The 26,416-nt window shown below is 40.4% G+C and overlaps 1 protein-coding gene across 3 annotated transcripts in view; it reads left to right on the forward strand.

The window, feature by feature from the left end:
- The window catches only part of LOC138759478 (kinesin-like protein KIF27), a 100,443-nt gene that overhangs the window by 63,492 nt on the left and 10,535 nt on the right, over nucleotides 1-26,416 (forward strand). For all 3 annotated transcript variants that reach the window (XM_069929983.1, XM_069929973.1, XM_069929990.1), the window contains 4 exons: nucleotides 10,592-10,702; nucleotides 10,995-11,171; nucleotides 15,893-16,108; nucleotides 22,475-22,681. In XM_069929983.1, coding sequence (XP_069786084.1) covers nucleotides 10,592-10,702; nucleotides 10,995-11,171; nucleotides 15,893-16,108; nucleotides 22,475-22,681 — 711 coding nt within the window. The remainder of the gene's footprint in view (nucleotides 1-10,591; nucleotides 10,703-10,994; nucleotides 11,172-15,892; nucleotides 16,109-22,474; nucleotides 22,682-26,416) is intronic.

Here is a 26,416-nt window from a genome sequence, read left to right on the forward strand (position 1 = left end):
GTAAGGAATAAAGTGATTGTTATATTATTTCATTGTTTCATTTTGATTAAAACGTGGGAAACATCAGAAGAGAACCAAAAGTGATTGTATATATTTGAAAAAAAAAACAGTGGACAGTTTATTTTTTAAAATTGTACCAATGTTCAACATATTTGAATAGGAAATATGATCTATGTAATTATTCACAAACATCATGTTTGATCAAAATTCTTAAATGCTGTACTTGTATGGTGATATTTGGAACAGCACTGGTGGATGGATAAATATTTCTGGATTATGGCTACCATATATAACAGTGTAATAGTTTCGTTTTTTGGACCAATTTTTCAGGTCACATTGTGGGGGGTGGGGTTGATTTTTACATGGATCATACTTTTGAGCGCTAAAATTCAAACAAGAATCCTGAAGTTCAAATGATCTCTAAATGAAAAAAGAACTGAAACACAACAAATGTAAGTAATAATATGGAATCTGCACATCAAAACTATCGCAATACTCTGCCAGAGTTTCATATTTGGGATTATGTTAACATTTTCTTTACTACATTTTTGCTTTTAATGCAGTCAATGCACCTTAAGCCAAAAATTATCAAAATAAATAACGACAATGGAAATTTTGTGGAAATGAGAAAGGATCTAGGAAGAGTAGATTGGGTTATGTTGTTTTCTGGCAAGGGTATGTTAAGTAAGTGGATGGCCTTCAAAGGTGAAGTTTTGAGAGTGCAGAATTTGCATGTTCCTGTTAGGATTAGAGGCAAAGTTAACAGGCATGAGGAACCCTGGTTATCAAGGGATATTGGAGATCTGGTTAAGAAAAAGAGGGAGGTATATAGCAAGTATAATGTTCTTGAAGAGTACAGAAAATACTTAAGAATAAAATCAGGAAGGCAAAAAGAAGACACGAGGTTGCTTTGCCAGATAATGTGAAGGTAAACCCGAAGATTTCTACAAGTATATTAAGCGTAAAGGAGAGTAAGGGATAAAATTGATCCCCAAGAGGAACAGAGTGGTCAACTATGTGTGGAGTTTCAAGTAATGGGTGAGATCTTAAACAGTTTTTTTTTGCATCAGTATTTATTTAGGAAACTGGCAAAGTGCATAAGGAAGGAAGGGAAACAAACATAAGTGTCATGGAACATATGGCGATTAAGGAGGTGGAAGTGCTTGCCGCTTAACAGTGAATAAAGTTAGATAAATTCCCTGTGCTGGATGATATTCTCTCGGATCTTGAGGGAGACTAGTGTAGAATTTGCATGAGCCCTGGCATATATATTCAAAATGTCCTTAGACATGGGTGAAGTTCCAGAAGATTGAAGGATAGCTCATGTTGCCCTGTTGTTTAAAAAAGGCTCCAAAGATAAACCAGGTGAGCCTTGATGTCAGTAGTAGGTAAAATATTGGAAGGAGTTTTGAGAGATAGGATATATAAGTATTTGAACAGCCCTGCACTGATTAAGGACAGTCAGCATGGCTTTGTGCATGGTAGGTTGTGTTACAAAGAATCTTGTAGAGTTTTTTGAGGAGGTTACCAAGAAGGTAGATGAAGGAAAGGCTGTGGATGTTGTACATGGACTTTAGTAAAGCCTTTGACAATGTCACATATGGGAGGTTAATTCAAAAGGTTAAGACACTAGGAATCGATGTAGAGGTTGTAAACTGGATTCTAAATTGGCTGTGTGGGAGAAAACAGAGTGGTCGTTGATGCTTTCCTTTTCAGACTGGAGGCCTGTGACTAGTGGTGTGCCTCTGTTGTCTATATCAATGATCTGGATGATAAATTGGATCAGCATGTCACAAAGATAGGAGGTGTTGCAGATAGCAAGGAAGATATTCAAAGCTTGCAGAGGATTCTGGACAAATTGGGAGAATGGGCCATAAAATGGCAGATAGAGTTTATAGTAGACAAGTATGAGCTGATGCATTTTGGAAGGGAAAACGAAGGTAGGACATAAACAGGAAATAGTAGGGCACTAAGGAGTGCGGAGGAGCAAAGAGATCTGGGAATACAGATACATTGTTCCCTGAAGGTGGTGTCACAGATGGACATGATTATAAAGAACTCTTTTGGCATTTTAGCCTTTATTAATCAAAGTATTGAGTATAGGAGTTGGCATGTTATGTTAAAGTTGTTTATGACATTGGTGATAAACCTTTTATCATCTACATTTTATCATTCCAAATTTGGAATACTGTTTGTCATTCTGGTTGCTTAACTGCAGGAAAAATATCAATAAGATTGAGAGAGTGCAGAGAAGATTTACTAGGATGTTGCCAGGTCTTCAGAAGTTGAATTACAGGGAAAGATTGAGCAGGTTAGGACTTTATTCCTTGGAGCAAAGAAGAATGGGGGGGGGGGGAGGGGAGGATATAATGAATGCAGTAGATAGAGGGGAACAAGTTGATGTTGTATATTTGGATTTCCAGAAGGCATTTGATAAAGTGCTGCATAAGAGACATCAATAAGATACAGATGAATGGAGTCGGGGGAAGTATATTGGCATGGATTGAGGATTGGTTAACTGACAGAAGGCAGAGAGTCAGGATAAATGGGTGTTTTTCTGATTGGCAGACAATGGTAAGTGGAGGGCCGCAGGGGTCAGTGCTGGTCCCACAGCTGTTCAACATTTACATTGATGATTTGGAAGAGGGGACAGAGTGTCGTGTAGCCAAGTTTGTAAATGATACTAAATTGAGTGGAAAAGCAAATTGTACAGAGGATGTTGGGAGGCTGCAGAAGGATATAGATAAGTTAGGTGAGTGGGCAAAGGTTTAGCAGATGGAGTGCAATGTTAGTAAATGCGAGGCCATCCACTTTGGCAGGAAAAGTAGAAAAGCAGATTATTATTTAAATGGTGAAAAAGTGCAGCATGCTGTTGTGCAGAAGGACTTGGGAATGCTTATCCAAAAATTGAAAAAAGTTGGGTTGCAGGTACAGCAGATTATTAAGAAGGAAAATGGAATGTTGGCCTTCATCGCTAGAAGAATTGAATTCAAGAGCAGAGAGATCATACTTCAACTGTACAGGTACTGGTGAGTCCAGACCTGGAGTACTATGTGAGGTTCTGGTCTCCATACTTGAAGAAGGATGTACTGGCCTTGGAGACAGGCCAGAGGAGGTTCAACATGTTAATCCCAGAGATGAGGGGGTTTCCCTACGAGGAGAGACTAAATTGTCTGGGATTATACTCACTCGAATTCAGAAGAATGAGAGAAGATCTTATAGAAACATATAAAATTATCAAAGGAATAGATAAGATAGAGGCAGGAAAATTGTTTTCACTGGTAGGTGAGACCAGAACTAGGGGACATAGCCTCAAGTTTCAGAGGAGTAGATTTAAGATGGGGATGAGGAAAAATTGTTGTTCCCAGAGAGTAGTGAATCTGTGGAATTCTCTACCCAGGGAAACAGTTGAGGCTTCTTTATTAAGCATACTTAAGGTTTAGCTATATAGATTTTTACATTAAAAAAAAAGGAATTAAGGGATATAGGGAAAAGGCAAATAGGTGGAGTTGAGTCAATGATCAGATCAGCCGTGATCTTATTGAATGGTGGAGCAGGCTCGATGGGCCAGATGGCCTACTCCTGATCCTATTTCTTATGTTATTACAAGATTATGAGAGGCATAGATAGAGTGGATGTGAGTAGGCTTTTTCAACTTAGATTGGGGGAAATAAATATGAGTGGTCATAGTTTTAAGCTGAAAGGGGAAATGTTTAGGGGGAACATTAGGGGAAAATTCTTCATTCAAAAGGTGGTGGGAGTGTGGAATAGGCTGATGTCTGATGTGGTGAATGCAGGCTCGATCTTGAGTTTTAAAAGTAGATTGGATAGATATATAGACGGAAGAGATCTGGAGGGTTATAGTGTAGCAGCAGGTCAGTGGGATTAGTGAAATAGTGGTCAGCACAGACTATAAGGGCCAAGTGGCCTGTTTTCTGTGCTGTAGCATCTTATGGTTCTAATAGAAATAAAAATAATTAGGTAGGCCAGGTTATAGCATCATTCTTCAATTCTAAAGCAAGGAGAGTGGTGGTCTTAATAAAGAAGAATCTTCCAGTTATAATACAGAATGTTGTAACTGTCCTGGAATATAGGTATGTGAAGGTACACTGTCAGATATATTCTGAATCTTGGACATTGTTAAATTTATATGGCCCAAATATAGATGATAAAAGGTTTATAATGGAAACCTTTTTTCCAATTGACAGGTGTATATCAAAATATAACAGTGGCAGGGGATTTTAATTCTTGTTTGGATTCCATTTGGATAAATCAACAAGAGACAAGGATGGCTAGAGCCACCTTAGTTTCAATGAGAGAGGTGAATTTAATAGATGCCTGGAGGAAATTACATCTGAGACAAAGAGACTACACCTTTTACTCTAATGGACATGATTCATACTCCAGGATAGATCTATTAGTGCATTTACAGGATAGAATCATGGAAATTGAGTATAAGGCAAGAGTCCTGTCAGACCATTCACCTCTTATTATCATTTGTTATGCCTGATAAGCAAGACATGGTATATAGTTCAATCCATTGTTGTTGAGAAGATATGAATTTTGTGACTATTAGAAGATGTATTGGAAACTTCTGTGAGACTAACTGCCATTCGACTGCCAATAAATTTACTATATTGGACACTTTAAAAACTTATTTAAGGGGTCAACTAATTAGTTATACCTCAAAAATTTAAAAAAAATATACAAAGGAGATAAACAAATTGGAATAAGAGATACATCATTTGGAGAAGGACCTGCATTTGAGAGCTCAGACAGAAATGAAGAGCACTTATTAATAAAAAGCTCGAGTATAATATGTAACAAACATAAGATAGAGAAAGCAATAATGAGAACAAAACAAAGGTACTTAGAACTGGGGGAAGGAGCTTACAAGGTCCTATCTTGGCAACTGAAAACAACAGATCTTTCAAACAATTAATGCAATTGAAATAGGAGCCAATAGAATCTCTTGTGAGCCTCAGAAAATTAATGAATAAATAAATTGGAATCCCAAAGAGATAATAATAAAATAAACAATTATTTGTCACAATTGGTTTTCCCAAATTTGGATTTGGTTGAGCAGATGGAACAAAATGCATCTTTTACTCAATTGGAGATAGAAGGAACCATTGAATTCATTGAATGTTAATAGATCTCCCAGAAATGATGGTTTTCCACCCAAATTTTATTAAGGATTTGTTAATGCCTCTTTTTATGGAGATATTGAATCAAGCAGTTGAAACACATACCATGTCATTTCTTTCTCAACAGCAATAATAATGATAATTCTCAAAAACGATAGGGATCCATTGAAACTGTCATCATATAGGCTGATTTCCTTGTTGAATACAGACTATCAAATATTACCCAAAGCTTTGGCAAAAAGGATTTGTGAAATTTTTGCCAAAATTGATAAATAAGGACCAAACAGGATTTGTTAAGAAAAGGCAATCAGCGGACAATGTAACAAGATTTCTTAGTATAATTCATTTGACCCAGAAAAGAGCTGATTTAAGTTTGGATGCAGAAATGGCTTTTGATAGATTAGAGTGGAATTTTTTTATTTAAAGTACTGGTGAAATTTGGATTAGATCAAAATTTTATAAACTGGATCAATCTCTATATAATGAACCAAAGGCCAGAGTTGTGATGAATGGTCAAGTATCTCCATCATTCCCACTGTCCACATTTAGCAGACAAGGATGTCCATTATCTCAGACTTTTTTTAATATTGGCTATAGAACCTTTGGCAGAAATTATTCGATGGGATCCAGACATTAAGGGGTTCAGGGTTGACCAAGATGAACATAGATTAGTCTGTTTGTAAATGATGTATTAATATATCTGCAGAACCGGTAACTTCTTTGCAAAGGTTGCATTTACAACTGGAAGATCATGGAAGAGTTTCTAGGTGTAAAATAAATTGGGATAAGACTGAGATTATGCCATAAATTGATGGGGATTGTACAAATTTGTCAAAGAAATATGCAATTTAGATGGCTTTAGAATGGGATTAAGTATTTGGGGATCAAAATGGTAAAATTGTAAAATCAGTATACCTTCCCTTTCTAAAAAAAAAAGTTGAGGAAGACTTTAAAATATGGATAACTCTTCCAATAACTTGATTGGAAGAGTTAACTGTATTAAAATGAATTTATTTTCCTGTATACAGTACATCTTTCAGACTTTTCGAATACCATTACCACAGAAGTTTTTTTTCAAAATTTGAATAAGTTAGTTGGGAAATTTCTTTGGAAAGGCAAATTACCCAGAGTCTCCATGGAAAAATTAACTTGGAAATACCATGGTGGGGTTGCAATTCCCAAATTTTAAATATTACTGTTGGGAAGCCCAGATGAAATTTCACTTTCCTCTTTGATGGAAGAGACAAGCTTTCATGAGTGGAAATTGAACAACACAAAGTTGGAGAGAGTGTTGCAGAAGATCTTGTATATAAATGGGATACTATATTTCTGGTGGAAAGAAAGTACTTTAACAAAGCATATTTTGAATATTTGGTACAACTTGCATAATTTAATTGGATCAAAAGAAAAAAAAATCTCCAAAAATACCCTTGATTCAAAATAGATTAATTCCTTTAACAATGAATAATAAAATTCTACATACATGGTCTCGTAAAGGGATCAGGTATGTGAAAGATTGTTGTCTGCAAGGGCAACTAATGTAATTTGAACAATTAGAAAATAAATACAATATTCTTAATAATACGATCTTCTGCTACTTTCAATTAAGAGCTTTTTTTTTCAGAGATGAATTAGGACCAACCATAATGTTACCAGATGCAGTGAAGTGGAGATTCTGAATCAAGAGTTTACCTCTGCAAAGTATTCCTTACTTCATTCGGGCACTCCGAAGCAGGAATTCTATAAATCAAAACAAAGATAGGAATCAGACTTGAATATTAGTATTGGTAATGAGAACTGGTCTGATTTAAGTCAGGATTGCATGACCAGTACAATTAATGTAAGATATAGATTGGTGTAATATAATTTTTTGCATCAGCTACATCTTACCCTGCAGAAATTGCACAAACTAAATTCTAATATATCGGATATATATTTTAGATGCGATGAAGAAACAGGAACCTTTTTACTTTCTACCTGGTCATGCTCTAAAGTGAAGCCCTTTTGGGAAAATTTAAGAATTTTATTAGATCAAATTATTGGGAAACAATTACCACAAAGTCCAGAATTGTTTGTCCTATGAAATACTATAGACATAAAATCTAAAATGAAACAGTCCAAGTATCAATTAGAATTTCTTAAAATTGCATTGGCAGTGGTCAGGAAATGTATTGCGGTTACTTGGAAGTCCGATTCCCCTCTGGAAATAGACCGATGGAATGCGGAAAAGCATAGTTGTGTTCCCCTGGAGAAAATTACTTACAACTTAAGGAAGAAGTATAATATGTTTTTGCAGATATGGCAGCCATTTTTCCACAATGAGGTGTTGAACATTTAGGGACACTTATTCTGTTCCTGAGTTCTACATCCTGATTCTTTCCCCTACTAGAGGAAGAAAAGGAATAAGATTCTATGAACTGGATACCAAATCCCTACAGTTCATTCTTTCTTCTTTTCTTTCTTGCTTTTTTCATATCTATCTTCTCTTATTATTTTTCTACTTCAGGGCTTTGTTTTGGGGGCAGGGGGGGTTTGAGGGGGAATGGGGCTGTTTGAAGATATGGACAACTTGTACCATTGATTTTTTTTCTTTCAATTTATGTATTTAACAAAGCATATTTTGAATATTTGGGTACAAATTGTTTCTTGATGCATGCCGTCCACAGAATGAAAATAAAATATTTAAAAATTTAAGTAGTAAGTTTTTATTCACGTATGCATGCAAAACAGTGAAGTAAACATTTACCGTAATAAGGCTTTCAACACAAAAAGTCATTTAACATCTTCAGCACTGAATAAAGCGTCATAATCATCAGGATGAATTATATAATTGTACAGATCCTCTTTATCTTCATCATTCATGCTTTTCGTAGTCTGAGCTAGTGCATTCACTTCATCATCCCATAGATAATCATCTTCTACACAATCTAATGTATTCAAAATTACACATTTCTTAAAATGGTTTGACAATAATTTTGATTTTCATTTCCTTCCATGATCACAGATCTGATACATACTGCATCCTTTCGTGTATTTTTTTTTCTCCGACAGTCATGCAGTTATTCCACCTCTTTCTCATCATGTTCCTAAATGTCTTATTGTTACCAACAACCATTGGTTGCAAAACACTTGCAAGTCTGTCAGGAATTACAGCCACGAGTGTTTTGCAATCGGAGGTTATCAACAACATTCTATTTTTCGATTAAGTTCACTTTTATCCATTCATTATAATTTTTTATGACATGAGTAGTGTCATTCTTCACTGTTCGGAATGGATTTACAACTACAGATAGAAATATGCCCATGAACTTAATCTAAAAATAGTGGACCATTTTGAACATGTGTTGGAATAGGCTTCCATGATTGGTGCAGACTTGGCGGTGGCAGAGAGAACAAAAGGGAAAGTTTATCAAATCGATGACCTTTTATCATTTCTTGTGAACATCATCTCTCTATTTCTTTCCATAGATACTGCCTGGCTTGCTGAGTATTTCCAATGTTGTCTGTTTTCTTTCAAGTTTAAAGTCCCTACATACACATAACATAACATAACATAACAATTAAAGCACGGAAACAGGCCATTAGGCCCTTCTAGTCCGCACCGAACCAAACACCCCTCTCTAGTCCCACCTCCCTGCACAATGCCCATAACCCTCCATCTTCTTCTCATCCATATACCTGTCCAACCTTTTCTTAAATAATACAATTGACTCCGCCGCCACTATTTCTCCCGGAAGCTCATTCCACAGGGCTACCACTCTCTGAGTAAAGAAGTTCCCCCTCATGTTACCTCTAAACCTCTGCCTCTTAATTCTTAACTCATGTCCTCTTGTTTTAATCTTTCCTCCTCTTAACGGAAATAGTCTATCCACATCCACTCTGTCTATCCCTTTCATAATCTTAAATACTTCTATCAAATTCCCTCTCAACCTTCTACGCTCCAAAGAATAAAGACCTAATCTGTCCAATCTCTCCCTATTCTCTAGATGCTTAAACCCAGGTAACATTCTGGTAAACCTTCTCTGCACTCTCTCCACTCTGTTTATATCCTTCCTATAATTAGGCGACCAGAACTGCACACAGAACTCCAAATTAGGCCGCACCAACGTCTTATACAATCTCAACATCACCTCCCAACTCCTATATTCCATGCAATGATTGATAAAAGCCAGCATACTAAAAGCCTTCTTCACCACCCTATTCACGTGAGTTTCTACCTTCAGGGAACGATGTACCGTTACTCCTAAATCTTTCTGCTCTTCTGTATTCATCAATGCTCTCCCATTTACCACGTATGTCCTGTTCTGATTCTTCTTACCAAAATGAAGCACCTCACACTTATCAGCATTAAATTCCATCTGCCATTTTTCAGCCCACTTTTCTAAGCAGCCCAAATCCCTCTGCAATCCTTGAAAACCTTCTTCATTATCCACTATTCCACCTATCTTAGTATCGTCTGCATATTTACTAATCCAATTCACCACCCCATCATCTAGATCATTAATGTATATAACGAACAACAATGGGCCCAATACAGATCCTTGAGGCACACCACTGGTCACCGGCCTCCAACCTGACAGACAATTATCCACTACCACTCTCTGGCCTCTCCCTTTCAGCCAATGTTCAATCCATTTGACTATCTCAAAATTCTTACCTAAAGACTGCACCTTCCTAACTAACCTTCCATGTGGTACCTTATCGAAGGCCTTACTGAAGTCCATATAGACAAGATCCACTGCGCTACCTTCATCCACATTCCTAGTCACCTCTTCAAAAAATTCAATCAGATTGGTCAAACATGTCCTTCCTCCCACAAATCCATGTTGAGTGCTCCTGATCAGACCCTGTCTATCCAGATGTTTATAAGTACTATCTCTAAGAATTTTCTCCATTAATTTACCTACCACAGACGTCAAACTTACAGGCCGATAGTTGCCAGGCTTCAAAATTTTTTCAAAATTAATCATATTCAGTCATTTCTGGATGTGGGTCACAGATCTTGATATATGGACATAGACCATATATTGTTTCTTTTTTCCCTTTCACCAAGGACTAAATACTCAACAAATATAATGCAGATCTCCACTAATCCCAGTCAAGCCTTTGGTTTAAAAGTCCACTCTTCAAAACAAGTTTGAAAAAAATGATGATTCATGCCTTTATCTTACTTGTATGTTGAATACCATCTAAATAAGTTGGAATTTTAGCAAATAAAATCTGTACTTTCATATTACAAAAGGAAAAGTGTCAGAATATTTGGAACTTGTAAAGCAGATTGATTCACTGGCCCAAATTAAAAAGATAGAAAATTTCTAGTTGTATCAGATTCAGAATTAATTATCTGAATAACTCACAAAATTTGTTGTTTTGTGGCAGCATCACAATCCATGAATTATCTTCTGAAATAAGAATTTCAACATTTTCATGTTTAATTTTGCTAGGAACTGGAGGTAAAACATGAGCAACAGCTGAAACTTGTGAAAAGAAAAACTAATGAAATTATCCATCTGAAGAAAATGGATTGCTCACATGTTATTTCACATGAGCACCAGGTATGCCATCCAGCATTATGATTTTTCTTGATAATATTTTCACTTTTACAATGGAACAAAATAGTTCCTGATTTGGAGTTGCCCGAGTTGTATTACCGTGCAATTAACATGCTGATTGAGGCTTGTTGACCTTGTGATTTATGGCTGCAGGAATCATCCAGTAATTTGATCGAAGTGCAGAAGCCCATGCATGCACACACCTAACTAAAAAATCTGCATGCAACGGTTTTTATCACTACCATTTTTCTTTCGATATTTTTCTTGCCTGTTTGTGTTTCTTAATTATTTTTAGAGGATTGATGAGCAACGCAAATGGTTGGATGAGGAGGTGGAAAAGATTCTGCAGCAAAGACAAGTTTTAGCTGAGTTGGAAGATGATTTGAAAAAAAGGGAAGTTATTGTCAACAAAAAAGAGGCATTGTTGCAGGAGAAAAGCCAATTAGAAATTAAAAGGTTGCGTTCTAGCCAGGTAAGAATGTATGTCCAAGCTATCTCACTATATTTGAAATCTCTGAACATGAAAAACTGCTGAGAAGAGCAGAAAAAAATTCTTGTCAATAACATCCTCATTCTAGAGAAATCTGCACTTCCATTCAATCATCACATTTCAGATTAGTAGATATTGGTAAAAATTTAAGTCAACTTCTGCAAGTGTAAAAAGTGGTACTTCAAAGCTCTGATTTTTTTTTTTCCTCTTTCTATACTTTCATCTTTGATTGGCTGCACCATCCTTTAGAATCATAGAATTTTACAGTATGGAAACAGTTTATTTGGCTTAACAGGCCCATGTTGACCAAGTTGTATACCTAAGCTAGTTCTATTTTCCTACATTTAGCCCATATCCTCTGCCATTCATATCCATCCATGTATTGGTCAAAATATCTTTAGAATATTGCAAGTCTACCCACCTCAGAATCAGAATTTATTGTCATGAACATGCCACATAATTTGTTGTTTTGCTACACATTACTGGTGCAAATATTGCTATAAATTACATTAAAAAAATTAATTTGTGCAAAAGAAGAGAAAGTAAGATAGTATCTGTGGTTGTTTCAGAAATCTGATGGCAGAGGGGAAGAAGCTGTTTTTGTGCCAGTGGGTGTTCATCTTCAGGCTGCTGTACCTCACAGAATGAAGATAGCATGGCCTGAATGGTATGGGTCCTTGAGGATAGAGGCTACTTCCTTCAGACAACACCTCTTGTAGAAGTCCTTGGTGGAGTGAAGACTGATGTCCATTATGGCTCTGGCTGAGCTTTCAACTCTCTGTAGTCTTGTTCTGATCTGTACATTGGCACCCCCATACCAGACAATGATGCAACTGGTCAGAATGCTCTTCATGGTACACCTGTAAAAATTTGCCAAAATCTTTGGTGTCATATCAAATCTTCTCAAACTCCTCACCAAACATAGCTGCTGGCGAGCCTTCTTCATGATTGCATTGACATAGAGGACCCAGGACAGATCTCGGCACCCAGGAGTTTGAAGTTCTTAACCCTTTCCACTGCTTACCCATTGATGAGGATTGGGTTGTATTCTGATTTCCCCCTCCTGAAGTCCACAATCAGCTCCTTAGTTTTGCTAATGTTGTGTGCAAGGTTGTTATTGTGACACCATTCAACTAGCTGATTTAACTCCCTCCTGTATGCTTCCTCATTGCTGTCTGTGATTCTTTCCGATGGTGGTGTCAACAGCAAATTTGTAGATGGCATTTGAATTGTGCCTAGCCACACAGTCATGGGTGTAGAGCAAGTAGAGCAGATGTCTAATCACGTATCCTTGTACTACTACTTCTGGCAGCTCGTTGCACATTGTGGAAAAAGTTTCCCGTCAGGTCCCTTTTACATGTTTCCCTCTCACCTTAAGTCTATCTATGCCCTTTGGTTTTAGCCTTTTCTATCCTGGGAAAAAAATACTATGACTATTTACCTTGTTATGAGCAGAGTGGACCCCAAAACCCAGCAGCAATACTCACCAAGACAAATGGTTACTTAAACAAAAGTTGCTTTTCGTTATCTTTAAACATGAAAACAGAATCACATTTTAAATATTATGATTGACTTAACTAACCTAACTTAACCTCCTTCTAATTCTAAGCGCATGTGTATGTAATGTGTTTGTAAGTTTAGAAAAGGTCTTTAGTTCACAGTCCAAGTTTACTGTGCACAGAATTTAACATTTATAAAGTTCACCAGGCTTTGGTGCTTGAAAGGTAAATGGTTACTGCTCAAGAAGGTTCTTGTCGGTTTAGAGAGAGATTGTTGTTCCAGGATATTCACAACTGATTCCTTTTTAAGCAGCCACTCCAGTGTCTTGCTGACGAAACTTGTCCCCTTCAGGGTTCTCCAGATGATAACCTCTTTCTTTCAGGTCACCACAGAGTTCCTTTTTGTTTCTTATTCCAAGTGAAATATTAGACAGCCAGTCCTCTCCTCTTGCATGAACTACAAGGGCTTTGACCAGGCTGTGTTCCAAATGGAGCTTTCCATAAGCTTGCCTGCTTGTCCTGTTCCAGTCCCAGCTGTTGTTACTGGCTGTAACCCTGCATAAGTTATCTCTCTCTCTCTCTAGGCTTTTTCAGGTGCATTCTCCGCTAAGAATGTGCCTGAAGAAGCAGAACCAGCCCTTTAAATTACAGTTCAGGTGGCAACATTGAAAGCGCAGTGCTGGCCACTTGAAAGGACAGCTGCGCCGGTATGCGCATCTGTGTGCATTCCGGCTCCTGTCCCTTGGGCTGTCAATTCAGGATGGCTAGCTGTCAGCTGGGACAGCCAGTGCAGGCTATCAGCAAGGGGACGTCCCGCACGGGACATCCCCACACTGATCCCACTGCCCCGCTCTCTCCCCACTCACAGGGCTGGAGCGGCCAGTGGGGGAGGAGGCTGGAGCACCGGCGGGGGGGTACGGGGGCTGGAGTGATTGGCGGGGGAGGAGGCTGGAGCACCGGCGGGGGGGTACGGGGGCTGGAGTGATCAGCGGAGGAGGAGGCTGGAGCACTGGCAGGGAGAAGGAGGCTGGAGCGGCCGGCGGGTGAGTATGGGGGCTGGAGCGGCCAGCGGGGTGGAGCTGAAGCACTGGTGGGGGAGAAGGAGGTTGGAGCGACCAGCAGATGAGTATGGGGGCTGGAGCGGCCGGCAGGGGAGGATGCTGGATCACCAGCGGGTGAGTACGGGGGCTAGAGTGGCCGGCGGGTGAGTACGGGGGCTGGGGTGGCCAGCAGATGAGGAGGAGGCTGGAGTGGCTGGCAGGGGAGAAGGAGGCACTCGGGACGGGTACCGGCATTGTTTCGGCTAGCCCACTTCTCCCCCGCTGGCCGCTCCAGCCCCCTTCTCCTCACTCCCGAAATCAGTCCCGACAGTGTGGGGATAGCTCGCGCCAGCTGCCCGACAGTGTGGGGAATGATTTTGTGAGTGGGGAGAGAGCAGGGCAGCGGGATCAGTAAGGGAATGTCCTTGTGCTGGCTGCCCGACAGTCTGGAGACTAGGAGAGGAGCTGTTGGCCGCTGGCCAGCTGACTGTCATATTTAGGCGGCTGCATTCCGATGGCAGGGGAGGCCATTGTGCTGCGGGGATTATCCTTCTCGGAGGAGGGTTACCAAAGGCGCCTTGCGCCTTCACGTGGCCTTCCCACAGCTGCATTTTGCCAAAATATGCGGCTTTACAAGCGGGTCAGTTGGCTACCCGAAAGTGCCTTCTCTCTCTCTCTCCTCTCTCTCTCTCCCTCCTTGCAAAACCACATAACCCTCTTAGAACATCTCCAGACAATCTGCGGCTCCAACAAGGTCTTTCATGTTTTCTTTAGTAAACAAAAATCCAGTAGTGAAGTCACTTGAGCACTCTCCAAAGCTCTTGCAAAAGCTGTGGAGCCAATATGTCCAGCATTAGCAGAGCTCCAGTATTTAAAATAAGATCAGTTTTAAAGTGTTTGTATGTAATCTACTCTAACAAACCTTTCCCAATTTATCTCCCAAAAACATATCAATGTACTCTGTCACAACCTTATCTATGCCCTTCACAATTTTGTATCGCTGTGTAAGATTATCCCTCTGCCTCCTCTGGTTCAGGAAAAAATGTCCCAGCATATCCAGTCTCTCTTTTTAACTCGTGTCCTCCAGTCATTGCAATGTCCTTGACAATCATGTCTGCATCATATCCATCTTAATTATAGTTGGGCAACCAAAACTGCAGATAATACTTGTGTGGTCACACCCATGTCTTATACAGTTGTAACATGATGTCCCAGCTTCTTTACTCATTTCTATGACTGATGAAGGTAAGGATATCATCTGCCTTTTTCTCCTCCCTATCTATCTGTGACACCACTTTCAGATAATTATGTACCTGTACTACAATACACTCCAGGGCCCTATCATTTATTATAAATCTCTCCTGGCTTGATTTACCAAAATGCTTCTCCTCACACTTACTTAAGTTAAATTCCATCTGCCACTTCTTAATCCACTTCTCTAGTTCACCTGTATCCTATTGTCGACTTAGACAGCCTTCCTCACTGTCCACTATGCCATCAATTTGGTTTCATCTGCAAAGATACTAACCATGTTAACTTCGTTGTCATCCAAATTGTTACTATTTGAGGATCCAGCATAGATGACTGTGGCTCATCATTGGGTAAATTCCTTTAATCAGAAAACCAATCCTCCACTATCACCCTCTGAATCCTTTCATCAAGATAATTCTGTAACCAATTATCCTGGATCTTGAAGAAGGGCACCGGCCCAAAACATTGGTTATGTATCTTTGCCTCCCATGGACACTGCATGGCCTGTTGAGTTTCTTCAGCAATTTTGTGCTTTTATTAACCATAGTAAAGATCAAGGAGTATATTACCAAACCATATTCATCTGTAGATACCTACAATCTGTGAAAACTATCAAAAAAGCATCATGTTCCTTTTTATTGAAATAAAATCTTTGAAACCTGAAGAAATACGTTACTTCAGCATACGATATTAATTAATTTTCTGATAAACCAAATTGATCATGAAACTGAAATTCTTATTTTTACATACAAAGGTGAGGAAATAAATACTAATTCACTCATTATTTTATATCATTCTATTAATATGTTTTATAAATTCTTGAATAAATTGCATGAAGTATCAATTATATGTGTGGTGAGAGCTTTAAATATTTTGGCTATAAAAATGACAAGAAATTATTGTTTCTTTTCAGGCTTTGGACAAAGATATTTTAAATTTATCCACTCGTTTAAATACAATAGAAAAAGAATTATCAGAAAAGAGCAATCAACTTCAAAATAGTAACTTGGAAGAAAGTAAAACCATTTCAGAAGAAATACAAGTACTACAACAGGAAAGAACTCAACTTCTGAAAAGAAGACAATGTTTGGATGAGAAACTTGAGTTAGGAAATGTTCTGTCACCTGAGGTATAATTATTGTTTTTTTTTGTAATTTACAAAGTTATTACTTAGATCTGAAATAATGGATATTTTGTGATGTTAAAGTCAAAAGCAGATTTGGAGATTTAACTGACGATATTGCATGGAAAGACTCAAGTTCCAATGTAATTTTCCGGCACAGTGGAGTTTAAGAATGTGCAAGTGAAAATGTAGAAGCATAAACCATTCCTCATTTAAAAGATGATCACCTGGCCTTAGTTTCAGTATTTTCAATTACCAAATGATAAGTCTCAATGTAAACTTGTCACGCCATAATTACCATCACCAAGGATTTTTGTTATAAATGTGAACATAGTCATTTTTGTCCAATTATCATTTTCTATTTATTTAGAGGCTATAAATATTTTATATATAGACCATAAGACATAGGAGCAGAAATAAGCTATCCTGCCCATCAGGTCTGCCCTGCCATTCGATCATAAGCTGATCCATTTTCCCACTCACCCCCACTGCCCAACCTTTTCCTCATAGCATTTGATGCCCTGGCTAATCAAGATGCTATCAATCTCTGTCTTAAATACACCCAATGAGATGGTCTCCACAACCATGTGGAAACAAATTACACTGATTTACTATCCTCTTGCTGAAGAAATTCTACGCATTTCTGTTCTAAGCGAATGCCCTTCAATCTTGAAGTTGTGCCCTCTTGTCGTATTCTCTCCCACCATGGGAAACAACCTTTCTCTCTCCATGCCTTTCAATATTCTAAATGTTTCAATGAGATCCCTGCTCAACTACCATTCTCCTAAATTCCAACAAATACAGGCCAAGGGTGGCACAGTTGGCATCACAGTTAGTGCAATGTCTTTACAGCACCAGCAATCAGGACCAGACCCAAGTTCAAATCCTGCACTCTCTGTAAGGAGTTTGTACATTCTCATGTCTACATGCGTTTTTTTCTGGGGACTTCGGTTTCCGCCCAGCCTTCAAAAATATACCAGGGTTGTGAGTTATCCATTCAGGTTAATGGGGTGTAAATTTGGTGGAACAGACTTGTAGGGCCATTTTTTTTTTAATTTAAATGCTCCTTATATGATAACCCTTTCATTCCAGATATCATCTTTGTGAACCTCCTCTGAACCTTATTCAACAACAACACTTCCTTTCTTAAATGATGACCCCAAAACTGCTCACAATACGCCATGACATTTCACCAGTTCAACATCTCATCCCTCCTCTTGTATTCCTCTTGAAATGAATGCCAGCATTGCATTTGGCTTCTTCACCACTGTTTCAATCTGCAAGTTTACTTTTAGGCTTTCCTTCGTGAGGACTTCCAGGTCCCTTTGTATCTAGGTAATTTCAATTTTCTCCCCATTTAAAAAAAATAGTCTGCCCATTTATTTTTTCAAAGACCATACATTTACCAACATTATATTTCATTTTCCACTTCTTGTCCATTCTCCTAATCTGTCTAAGTCCTTCTGCAGCCTCCTTGTTTCTGCCACACTCCTGCTCCTCCACCCATCTTTGTATCATCTGCAAACTTGGCCACAAAGCCATCATTCCATAATCCAAATCATTAAATACAACATAAAAAGAAATGGCCCAACACCAATCTCGGTGGAATACCTCTACCAACTGGCAGCCAATCCAAATATGATCCTTGTATTCCCACTCTCTTCTTCCTGTTAATCAGCCAATGCTGTACCCACATGATTGTTTCCTGTTATACCATAGGTTCTTATCTTGATAAGTAGCCTCATGTGTGGCACCTTGTCAAAGGCCTTCTAAAAATCCAAATACACAACATCCATTGCCTGTCACTTCCTCAAAGAATTCCATTAGGTTTGTCAAACAAGAATTTCCCTGACAGAAACCATGCTGGCTTTGGCCTATCCTGTCATGTTCCTCCAAGTACTCCATAACCTCATCCTTGATAAACGACTTTAGCATCTTCCCAACCATTGACATTAGGCTAATAATTTCCTTTCTGCTGCCTCCCTCCCTTCTGTAATAGTGGGGTGAAATTTGTGATTTTTCCAGTCATCTGGGATCATGCCAGAATTTATTGATTCCTTGCTCATTACCAATGCCTCCACAATCTCTGCCACTACCTATTTCAGGTCCTGAGGTGCAATCCATTTGGTCCAAGAGACTTATCAACCCTTAAACCATTCAGTTTGCTGACCACCTTCTCCCTTGGAATAGTAACTGCATGCACTTCCCTTCCCTGATACCCTTTGACATCTGCCACACTGGTAGTGTCTTCCACAGTGAAGACTGATGCAAAATACTCATTTAGTTCCTCTGTTAGCTCCTTGTCTCCTTTTATTTTTTTCTCTGATGTCATTTTCTAGTGGTCCTACTCTCGTCTCTCTTTTTCTCCTTATATACTTGTAGAAATTTCCTTTACTGCACTGAAATTCTGACATATCTGACTTTATTTTCTCCTCGTTAAATCTCAAGTTGAACAATCATATTGTGATTACTGCACCCTGATGATTCCTTTACCCTAAGCTCTGCAATCACCTCAGGTGCATTACACAACACCCAATCAAGTACAGCTGACTCCTTCATAAGTTCATCAACAAGCTACTCTAAAAAGCCATCTTGTATGCTTTCTACAAAATCTCTCTCTTAAGATCCAGTCCTGACCTGGTTTTCATAATCTACTTGCATGTTAAAATCTCCCATGACTACCATAACATTGCCCTCTTTTCTATCTGCTGTTGCAAATTGTTGTCTAGGTCACGGCTACTGTTTGAAGGTCTGTATATAACAGTCAACAGTGTCTTTTTACCCTTTCTAGTTCTTAACCCAACCCGCAATGATTCTATATATTCTGATCCTATGTCACCTCTTTATAATGATTTAATATACTCCTTATCAACAGTGCCTCCTCTGCTTACCTGCCTATCCCTTTGATACACTGTGTATCCTGGGACATTCAGCTCCCAATGACATCCATCCTTTAGCCATGGCTTCATGATGGCCATTACATCATACCTGCTGATCTGTTGCTATACTACAAGGCCATCCACTTTATTTCTTCTGCTGCAATCATTTAAATACAAAACCTTTAGTCCTTTGTGTTAAATTTGACTCTGTGTCCTTGTTTCATTGCAACTCATCCCCATGGCTGCAACTTTTCCCTATCTGCCTGTCCTTCCACACAAACTCCCAAGAAGATGTCCCCACTTCTGTGCCAACCACCTCTTCCTCTGCCAACTCATTTTGGTTCACAACCCTTTGTAAATCTAATTTAAAGCACCCAACGCCCCCCCCCCCCACCCCCCCACCACCACCACTTAATAGAATTACCAAACCTCCTTGCCAGGATATTGGTTTCCTTCGAGTTCAGGTGCAAACCATCCCACTTGTACAGGTCACCCCTTCCCCGGAAAAGGTTTCAATGATCCAAGAACTAGAAACCCTGCCTCCTGCACCATCTCCTCAGCTAAATGTTTGTATGCACTATGTTTCTGTTCTGACCTTCTCTAGCTCATGGCACTATGAGTAATCCAGAGTTTTCCATCTTAGAGGTCCTACTCTTCAGCCTCTTTCTTAACTTCCTAAACTTACTTTGCAGGACCTCTGCACCATCTTGCCGATGTCATTGGTATAAATAAGCACCACAACCTCTGGCTAATCACCTTCCCCGTAAGAATATTCTGCACCTGTTCAGAAATTTCCTGGACCTGACACCCAGGAAGCAACACACTATCCTGGAGTCTCTTTTGTGGCTGCAGCATCTCCTATCTATTCCCCTGACTATCGAATCCCCAATGTCTATTGCTCTGCCTAACTTCCCTTCTGAAGCACAGATCAGACCACAGTCCAATTAGTGTGGCTGCTGCTGCCTGGCCTAGATATGCCATGCCCCCCAGCAGTATCTAAAGAAGTATACTTGGTGCTGAGGGGAATGGCCTCACAGGTACCCTACACTGCCTGCCTGTCCACTTCCCCTCTCTTCTCTGTTATCCAGCTACCTTCCTTCTTCCTTGAATGTGTAGTTGCATCCCTGTAACTCCTGTCTATCCCCCTCAGCCTCACAAATGATGGATGCAGAGTTCATCCAACTTCAGCTCCAATTCCCTAACACAGTCTTTCAGGAACTGCAGTGGGATATAGTTCTTGCAGATGAAGATGTCAGGGATAGTAATGGCTTCCCTTGACTATCCACATTGTGCAAGAGGAGTATGTTCTTGCCCTGGCTGTTATTCTCACTGTCTAAGAGTAAAAGGTAAACCTGTACTTGCCTTGCCTCAACTCCTGCACCTTCAACTCACCAAAGCCTCGCGAGCTAAGGCCTCAAAGTCTCACACACTAGCCATTCTATGCTGGCCGCTTCGCTTGAATTTCCCCTCATTTTATTGGCTACAGCTAATTGGTAAATGGAGGAACTGAAAAGAGCCCCATCTCTCCCTCTGCTTTCTAAAGGCCTCTCTGCTCCTGCACAGCCCACACTTACAGTCCCCAAGGGGAATGAAAAGAGCACCTACCTCTCCTCCTGTTTTTTTTTAAAGGCTTCTCCACTCCAGGTACTAACTAGCTGTGGTTTCAATTACAAATGGTAAACTTTCTAAACTCAGTATGAAATAACTATTATGAAAAAGAATGTCATCACCTTTTCTCTTGCAATATTAAAAAAAAATTAAGTATCAGAGAAAATCTACAGTTGCTGGGGCAAGTGCTGGAGAAACTCAGCAGGTCCATAGGAAATAAAAGACAATGTTTCAGGTCTGAGCTCTTTGTCAGGAATGTGGAAAAACAGGTAGATACCTGAATAAAAAAATAGGGGGATGGGGAGGAGGAGATGAGAGAAGGGAGTGGACAGGCTAACAGTTAAGGGGTGGATACAGGTAGGAGGGTAAAAGAGAAAGAAGCTTAGAAGTGATGAGGAGAGGACAGAGGGTGACTTCCAATAAGGGAAGGGGTGGGGAGCTGGAGGGAAGGGTACGGAGCTGTCAGAGAGAGACTTGGGAGGGGATTCATGGAAATTGGAGATTGATATTGATGCCGTCTGTTTGGAGGCTGTCACGCTGGAATATAAGGTATTGTTCCTCTAATTTTCAGGTGGCCTCAATTTGGCAGTAAATGAGACATGGACAGACATGTCAGTGTGGCACTGGTGTGTAGGATTAAAATGGTTGTCCATTGGGAGATCTTTGTTGCAGTGGATAGAATAAAGATGTTCAACAAAATGATCTCCCAGTCTGCATCTTGTCTCCATGATGTAGAGGGGGCCACATTAGGACCCCTATAGATTTGCAAATTGCTTCATTTGGAAGGACTATTTGGGACCCCAAATAATAGAGAGGAAGGAGATTCAAGGACAAGTTTAGCACTTCTTACATTCACAGTAGATCGGTGGGAAGGAGTGGATGAGGGAGTCACAGAGAGAGCGATCCTTCCAGAAAGCGGAGAGTAGAAGGGAGGGGAAGATATATCTGTTGGTGGGATCCCGTTGTAGATGGTGGAAATTGCCAAGAATAACATGTTGAATGTGGAGGCGAGTGGAGCAGTAGGTAAGGACAACCCTGTCCTCCTCCTGTTTTGTGGGTGTGGAAGGGGCCAGGGCAGATGTGCAAGAAATAAAGTGATGCAGGTGAGTGCAAAGTTAATGGCAGTAAGAGGGTAAGCCACATTTCTGAAGGAGGACATTTCAAGTGTCTAGAATGGAAATCTTCAGTTTGGGAGCAGATATGGAGAAATTGAGAAAAGAATAGAATCTGAATAGGAGACAAGATGGTGAGAGCAGTAGTCAAGGTAACTTGATAGAAATAATTTAAAATATCTCTGAAGTTGTTGGTCTAATTCAAAATAAATGGCATTTTTGTAACCAAGTGATTTACACTAAAGAATTGAGATGAAATGATATGGTATGTTATGTAGGACTAGAAGTTAATATCCCTCATTGCACTCCTGAGACTTGATGCCTAGACTCCATGGGGTAGCTAAGTGAGTGATGGCTTATTCTGGGTTATCAAGTGGGCACCCTCCTTTCTCAGTGTTTCGTTGATAGACCCACAACACCTCCAGAGGGTTCAGCAGTGAATCCCAGCGTGCCATTCATTCACTTGGGTACCCAGGTGGAATCCTTTCTCCTCATCCAAAGCCACTGACTTCCCTTTTCAGCAGGTCTGGAGAGAATGTTACAGTTCAGAATCAGACCATTTGGCTCACTATGCCTGTGCTGGTCTTTGATGAACTATCAAATTAATCCCAATCCACTACTCGTCCAATAACTGGACTTTTTTTTTTACCCTTTCAGCAATATGAAAGTTGCAATCAAACTGCTTCCAATCGTTGTCATATTTTGAGAACCAAAGTCACCCACAAGAGACCAGCATAAATAAATAAATAAATTACATCTATTTTATTTCTCAGGAGGAGCGAATACTACTCCAATTAGAGGAAGGTATTGAAGCTCTGGATGCTGCGATAGATTACAAAAATGAAACCATTCACAAGCGCCAACATTCATTGAAAACATCGAATCTCACTCTTGTGCAGAATGAGGAGAATGTGATGTTTAGATTGGGTGCTTTATCAGCTGCTGAGACCAGAGTTCTTCTCTGCAGATATTTTAATAAGGTAAGGACCTACTTTCCATAATATGTAGACTTCAAAACTAATTTGCATATAATGTGATTGATTATGAAATAATATACAGTAAAACCCTTGTTATCCAGAATTCAAGCAACCAGCAAAAAGAGTTGTGGAAAATAAATAGGTAAAAATACTTGTTTAAAATTGGCATGCCTTGCTGTTATTTGGTTGATCACGCAACATGCAGTTTCAAGCAACCAGAAAATTCACCTATCCGGCATATACCCCATTGGTATTGGATACAAGAGGTTTTACTGTATTTGGTAATTTTCTGTCATGTAATTAAAATGTAGAATATAAAGTAAGTCATGAAAAGCAGGACTGTGCAAATTCATTGCAGTGCACTTATAACTCTCACAAAATTGCAGACTTTCCTGTTCCACTTTATTTAGCAAAAGATATTTTTATCAGTGTAAAATCTTGTTGTTGGAATCTTGAACGCTTTTGAAACCAGAGATCTTTATGTCACACCTATAGTATAACCTCACCATACTGTAATAATATATGGACTCAATGCTGTTACGCTGCAGGGCTTCTAAGGTGGCTTTATAGTGCAATATTGGCCAAATACTAAGTTGTCAAATGTGGAATGTTAAACTGAGATTTTACCTGCTATTTTTCCAATTCAAATGATTGCTAAAGATTGTTTGAGTATGTTAAATTTGTCACAAAATACCTAGTACAGTGCGAAGCCTAATAGATTACCTGTAACATTCATAGAGCAAAGAGCCCATTTACAGAGTACACTGTATAGGATTGCAATGAAAAGAAATATCAGTTATTACAGGGCAAAGCTTGTATGTCAGCATCGTTTTGGGGTTCATTCAGGAGACTGATGGCTGCGGAGAAGAAATTGGCTTTTAGCCTATTAGTGCATGCTTTCACACTCTGAAAGGAGAAGACTGTGTCTGGTGTGATGAGTCCTTCAATATATTGGCAGCCTTTCCTAAGCAACAGGAGATGTAGATGGAATCTGGAGTGAAGTTTGGGATAAGTCCTGAGCTGCATTCACTCTCTTCTGTAGCTTCTTTGAATCTTGAGTGAAACATGAAAGAATGCAAACACTGTGAAAGGCTTTCTTTTTTTTTCTTTTTTGGGGGTAGATTAGAGGGAGGTTGGTTGGGGTGGGTGGATTAAAGAATGGGGATGGAGGGTTGTAGGGGATTAGTTTTTTAAAAAAATATCATGTATGTATTTTGTGCCCTTTTTAAGTTTTGTTCATTAATTGTATATTTAACATATGCATCATTATTTAATAAATAAAATTTTCATAAAAAAATAAAGGGGAGAATGTTGCTTGTGAATTTGAGGTCAAGTTGGAAGCAAGTGGATAAAGTTGATGAACTCATCTTGGGTGCATGAGGCGCACAAATGTAGTGGAGGACGATTTGATGAGCCTTGCTTTTGTAGGCTCATAGCATGGATTGCTCCATGTAGCCAACAAGAAGGCAGTCATGGCTACCCCTTTGACTTGCAGAAAGTAAGATAAGTCAAAGGAGAAGTTAATGAGGCTGATGACAAGTTGTGGTAGCCAGAGGAAGGTGGTGGTGGATTGGGACTAGTTGGCACTGTTGTCGCAAAAGAAACAAAGGGCTTTGAGGCATTCGGTTTAGGACATGGAGATTGGACGACCATGGTAAAGATGAAGCAGTTGAGTTCAGGGATTTGGAGGTTGTTGAAGTGATGGAAGGCACTTGAAGTGTTGCAGGGAGGGATTGGACTGGGGAGGACAAAACAGAGTTGATGTAAGTGGATACCAGTTCAGTAGGGCAGGAACACACGGAAACAATGGGTCCACTGGAACAATTGAGTTTATGTAACTTGGGTAGGAGGTAGAACCGGCAGTGCGGGGTTGGGAAACAATGAGGTTGGAGGCTGTGCAAGGGAGATGTCTGGAAGTGATGAGTTCAGAGATAGTGGGTGAAACACTACTTTGAATCTTGAGCCAAACAGTTCCCATACTATGTTGTAATGCATCCAGCAAGTATGCTTTCAATATTGCACTTGTAGAAATTGTTGAGGGTCAAGTGGAACATGCCAAACTTCCTTAGTCTTCTAAGAAAGTAAGTCCATTAATGTGGACTTCATTCATATTACTGAAGTTGAAAAAGGGGTTCTTATTTTGGCACCATCCCACCATACTTTCACTTTCTTTCCTGTATTCTGTATCGTTGTTACTTGATACCCAACTTTTTAATTTGATGTCGTCAGCAAATTTGAAAATGGAGTTGGAACAGTATTTAGTTGTTATGATGGAACACCGCCGGCCTACTGCAGGGGAAAACCTCTGTACCTGCAGGAGTGTAAGGGGGACAGGACGGCACCTGGCTGGCTGTCAATCAGTCAACCTGAATGGATCAAGCCCCACCTGTTCGGGTGTCCATCACCCTTCGGGATATAAGCCTATGCAGGCCTCTGGTCTCACTCAGAGTTACTGCACCTACAGCCAACCTGGCTCTTTGTGGATTAAAGTCTGTTGTACAGTCTTTACCTTGTGTGTGTCTGATTCTGTCCGACAGCGCACCACAATTTAATCCACAAAGAATTTTTTTTCCCCTACGGCTGCCATGGAAAAACTCCTGAGCGCAGAGAGCCTCGAAGTCGACCCATGCCACTTGGAAGCTCAGACACGCTTCAAGATCTGGCAGTATGCGGTTGAAGCAATCATCGAGGCGCACACAGGCGGCATCCTGGACTCAGATCGGAAGAGGCTGGTCCTACTCCGGTCAAAGCTGGGTCCCCATGCCTTCCAGGGAACCAAAGGCTGCTCCACGTACAAGGACTCAATGGACACTCTCGAGTCTTTGTACAAGCCCCCCATGAATGCGGTCTTTGCAAGGTACCTCCTCAATACCCGAGCCCAGCAACCCGGGGAGATGGCTGAGTCTTACCTGGGACACCTGCGAGAGTTGGCCCGACCATGTCTGGCTAAACCCGGGGTAGGCGCAGAGGAGGTCAAGAGGCTGATCTGGAACGCTTTCGTCCGAGGGCTACGCTCAAGGGCCATCCAGCAGAAGCTGCTGGAAGATAGTATCTATGCCCTGACCAAGACTGTGGAAGTGGTCCGAACCCTGGAAGCTGCAGCCCTGCACATCGAAGCATTTGATTCTAGGTTCCCCCAGTCTTCCTCATGGCTGCCTCACACTGCAGCTGCTCCCCAGACTGAGCTGGGGAGGAGAACATCGCTGCGGTGGGCGACCGGCACCACTATAAGTACTGTGGGTCCTGGTGTGGATCAGACCGACAATCGTGCCAAAACTGCCCGCCTAGGAACCAGTACTGTTCCCAATGTGGCAAGAAAGGCCACTTTGCTAAAGTGTGCCTCTCAAAACCAGCCAGCAGCTCAGCAGCCCTCTATAACCTCCCCACCTCACCCACAGACCCCTCCACGTGCACGTTCCGGGACATGCCATTGTCCCCGCTACAACTTCCGCCTTCCCCGACCCTGACAGTGCAGCATCTGGCCCTGCCAGCGACAACTGCAGTGTGTGCACCGTGCACTCCGACCAGCCCCCGCCCTCGCCAAAAACTACAGTGATGTCACTTCCGGCTCACGGCGTGACGTCACTTCTGGTTGACAGAATGCCGTCACTTCTGCCGGCTGTGACGACGCCACTTCCCCGGTGCAACGAATATGACTGGGGAAGGAGGCCAGCCATGCTGCGGGCCCCCGCATGATGCCGCCATCTTTGGCCGGTCAGAGGCCGACACGGAGGGCTC

The sequence above is a fragment of the Narcine bancroftii genome, chromosome 1, assembly GCF_036971445.1.
Source record: "Narcine bancroftii isolate sNarBan1 chromosome 1, sNarBan1.hap1, whole genome shotgun sequence".
Taxonomy (NCBI): Eukaryota; Metazoa; Chordata; class Chondrichthyes; order Torpediniformes; family Narcinidae; genus Narcine; species Narcine bancroftii.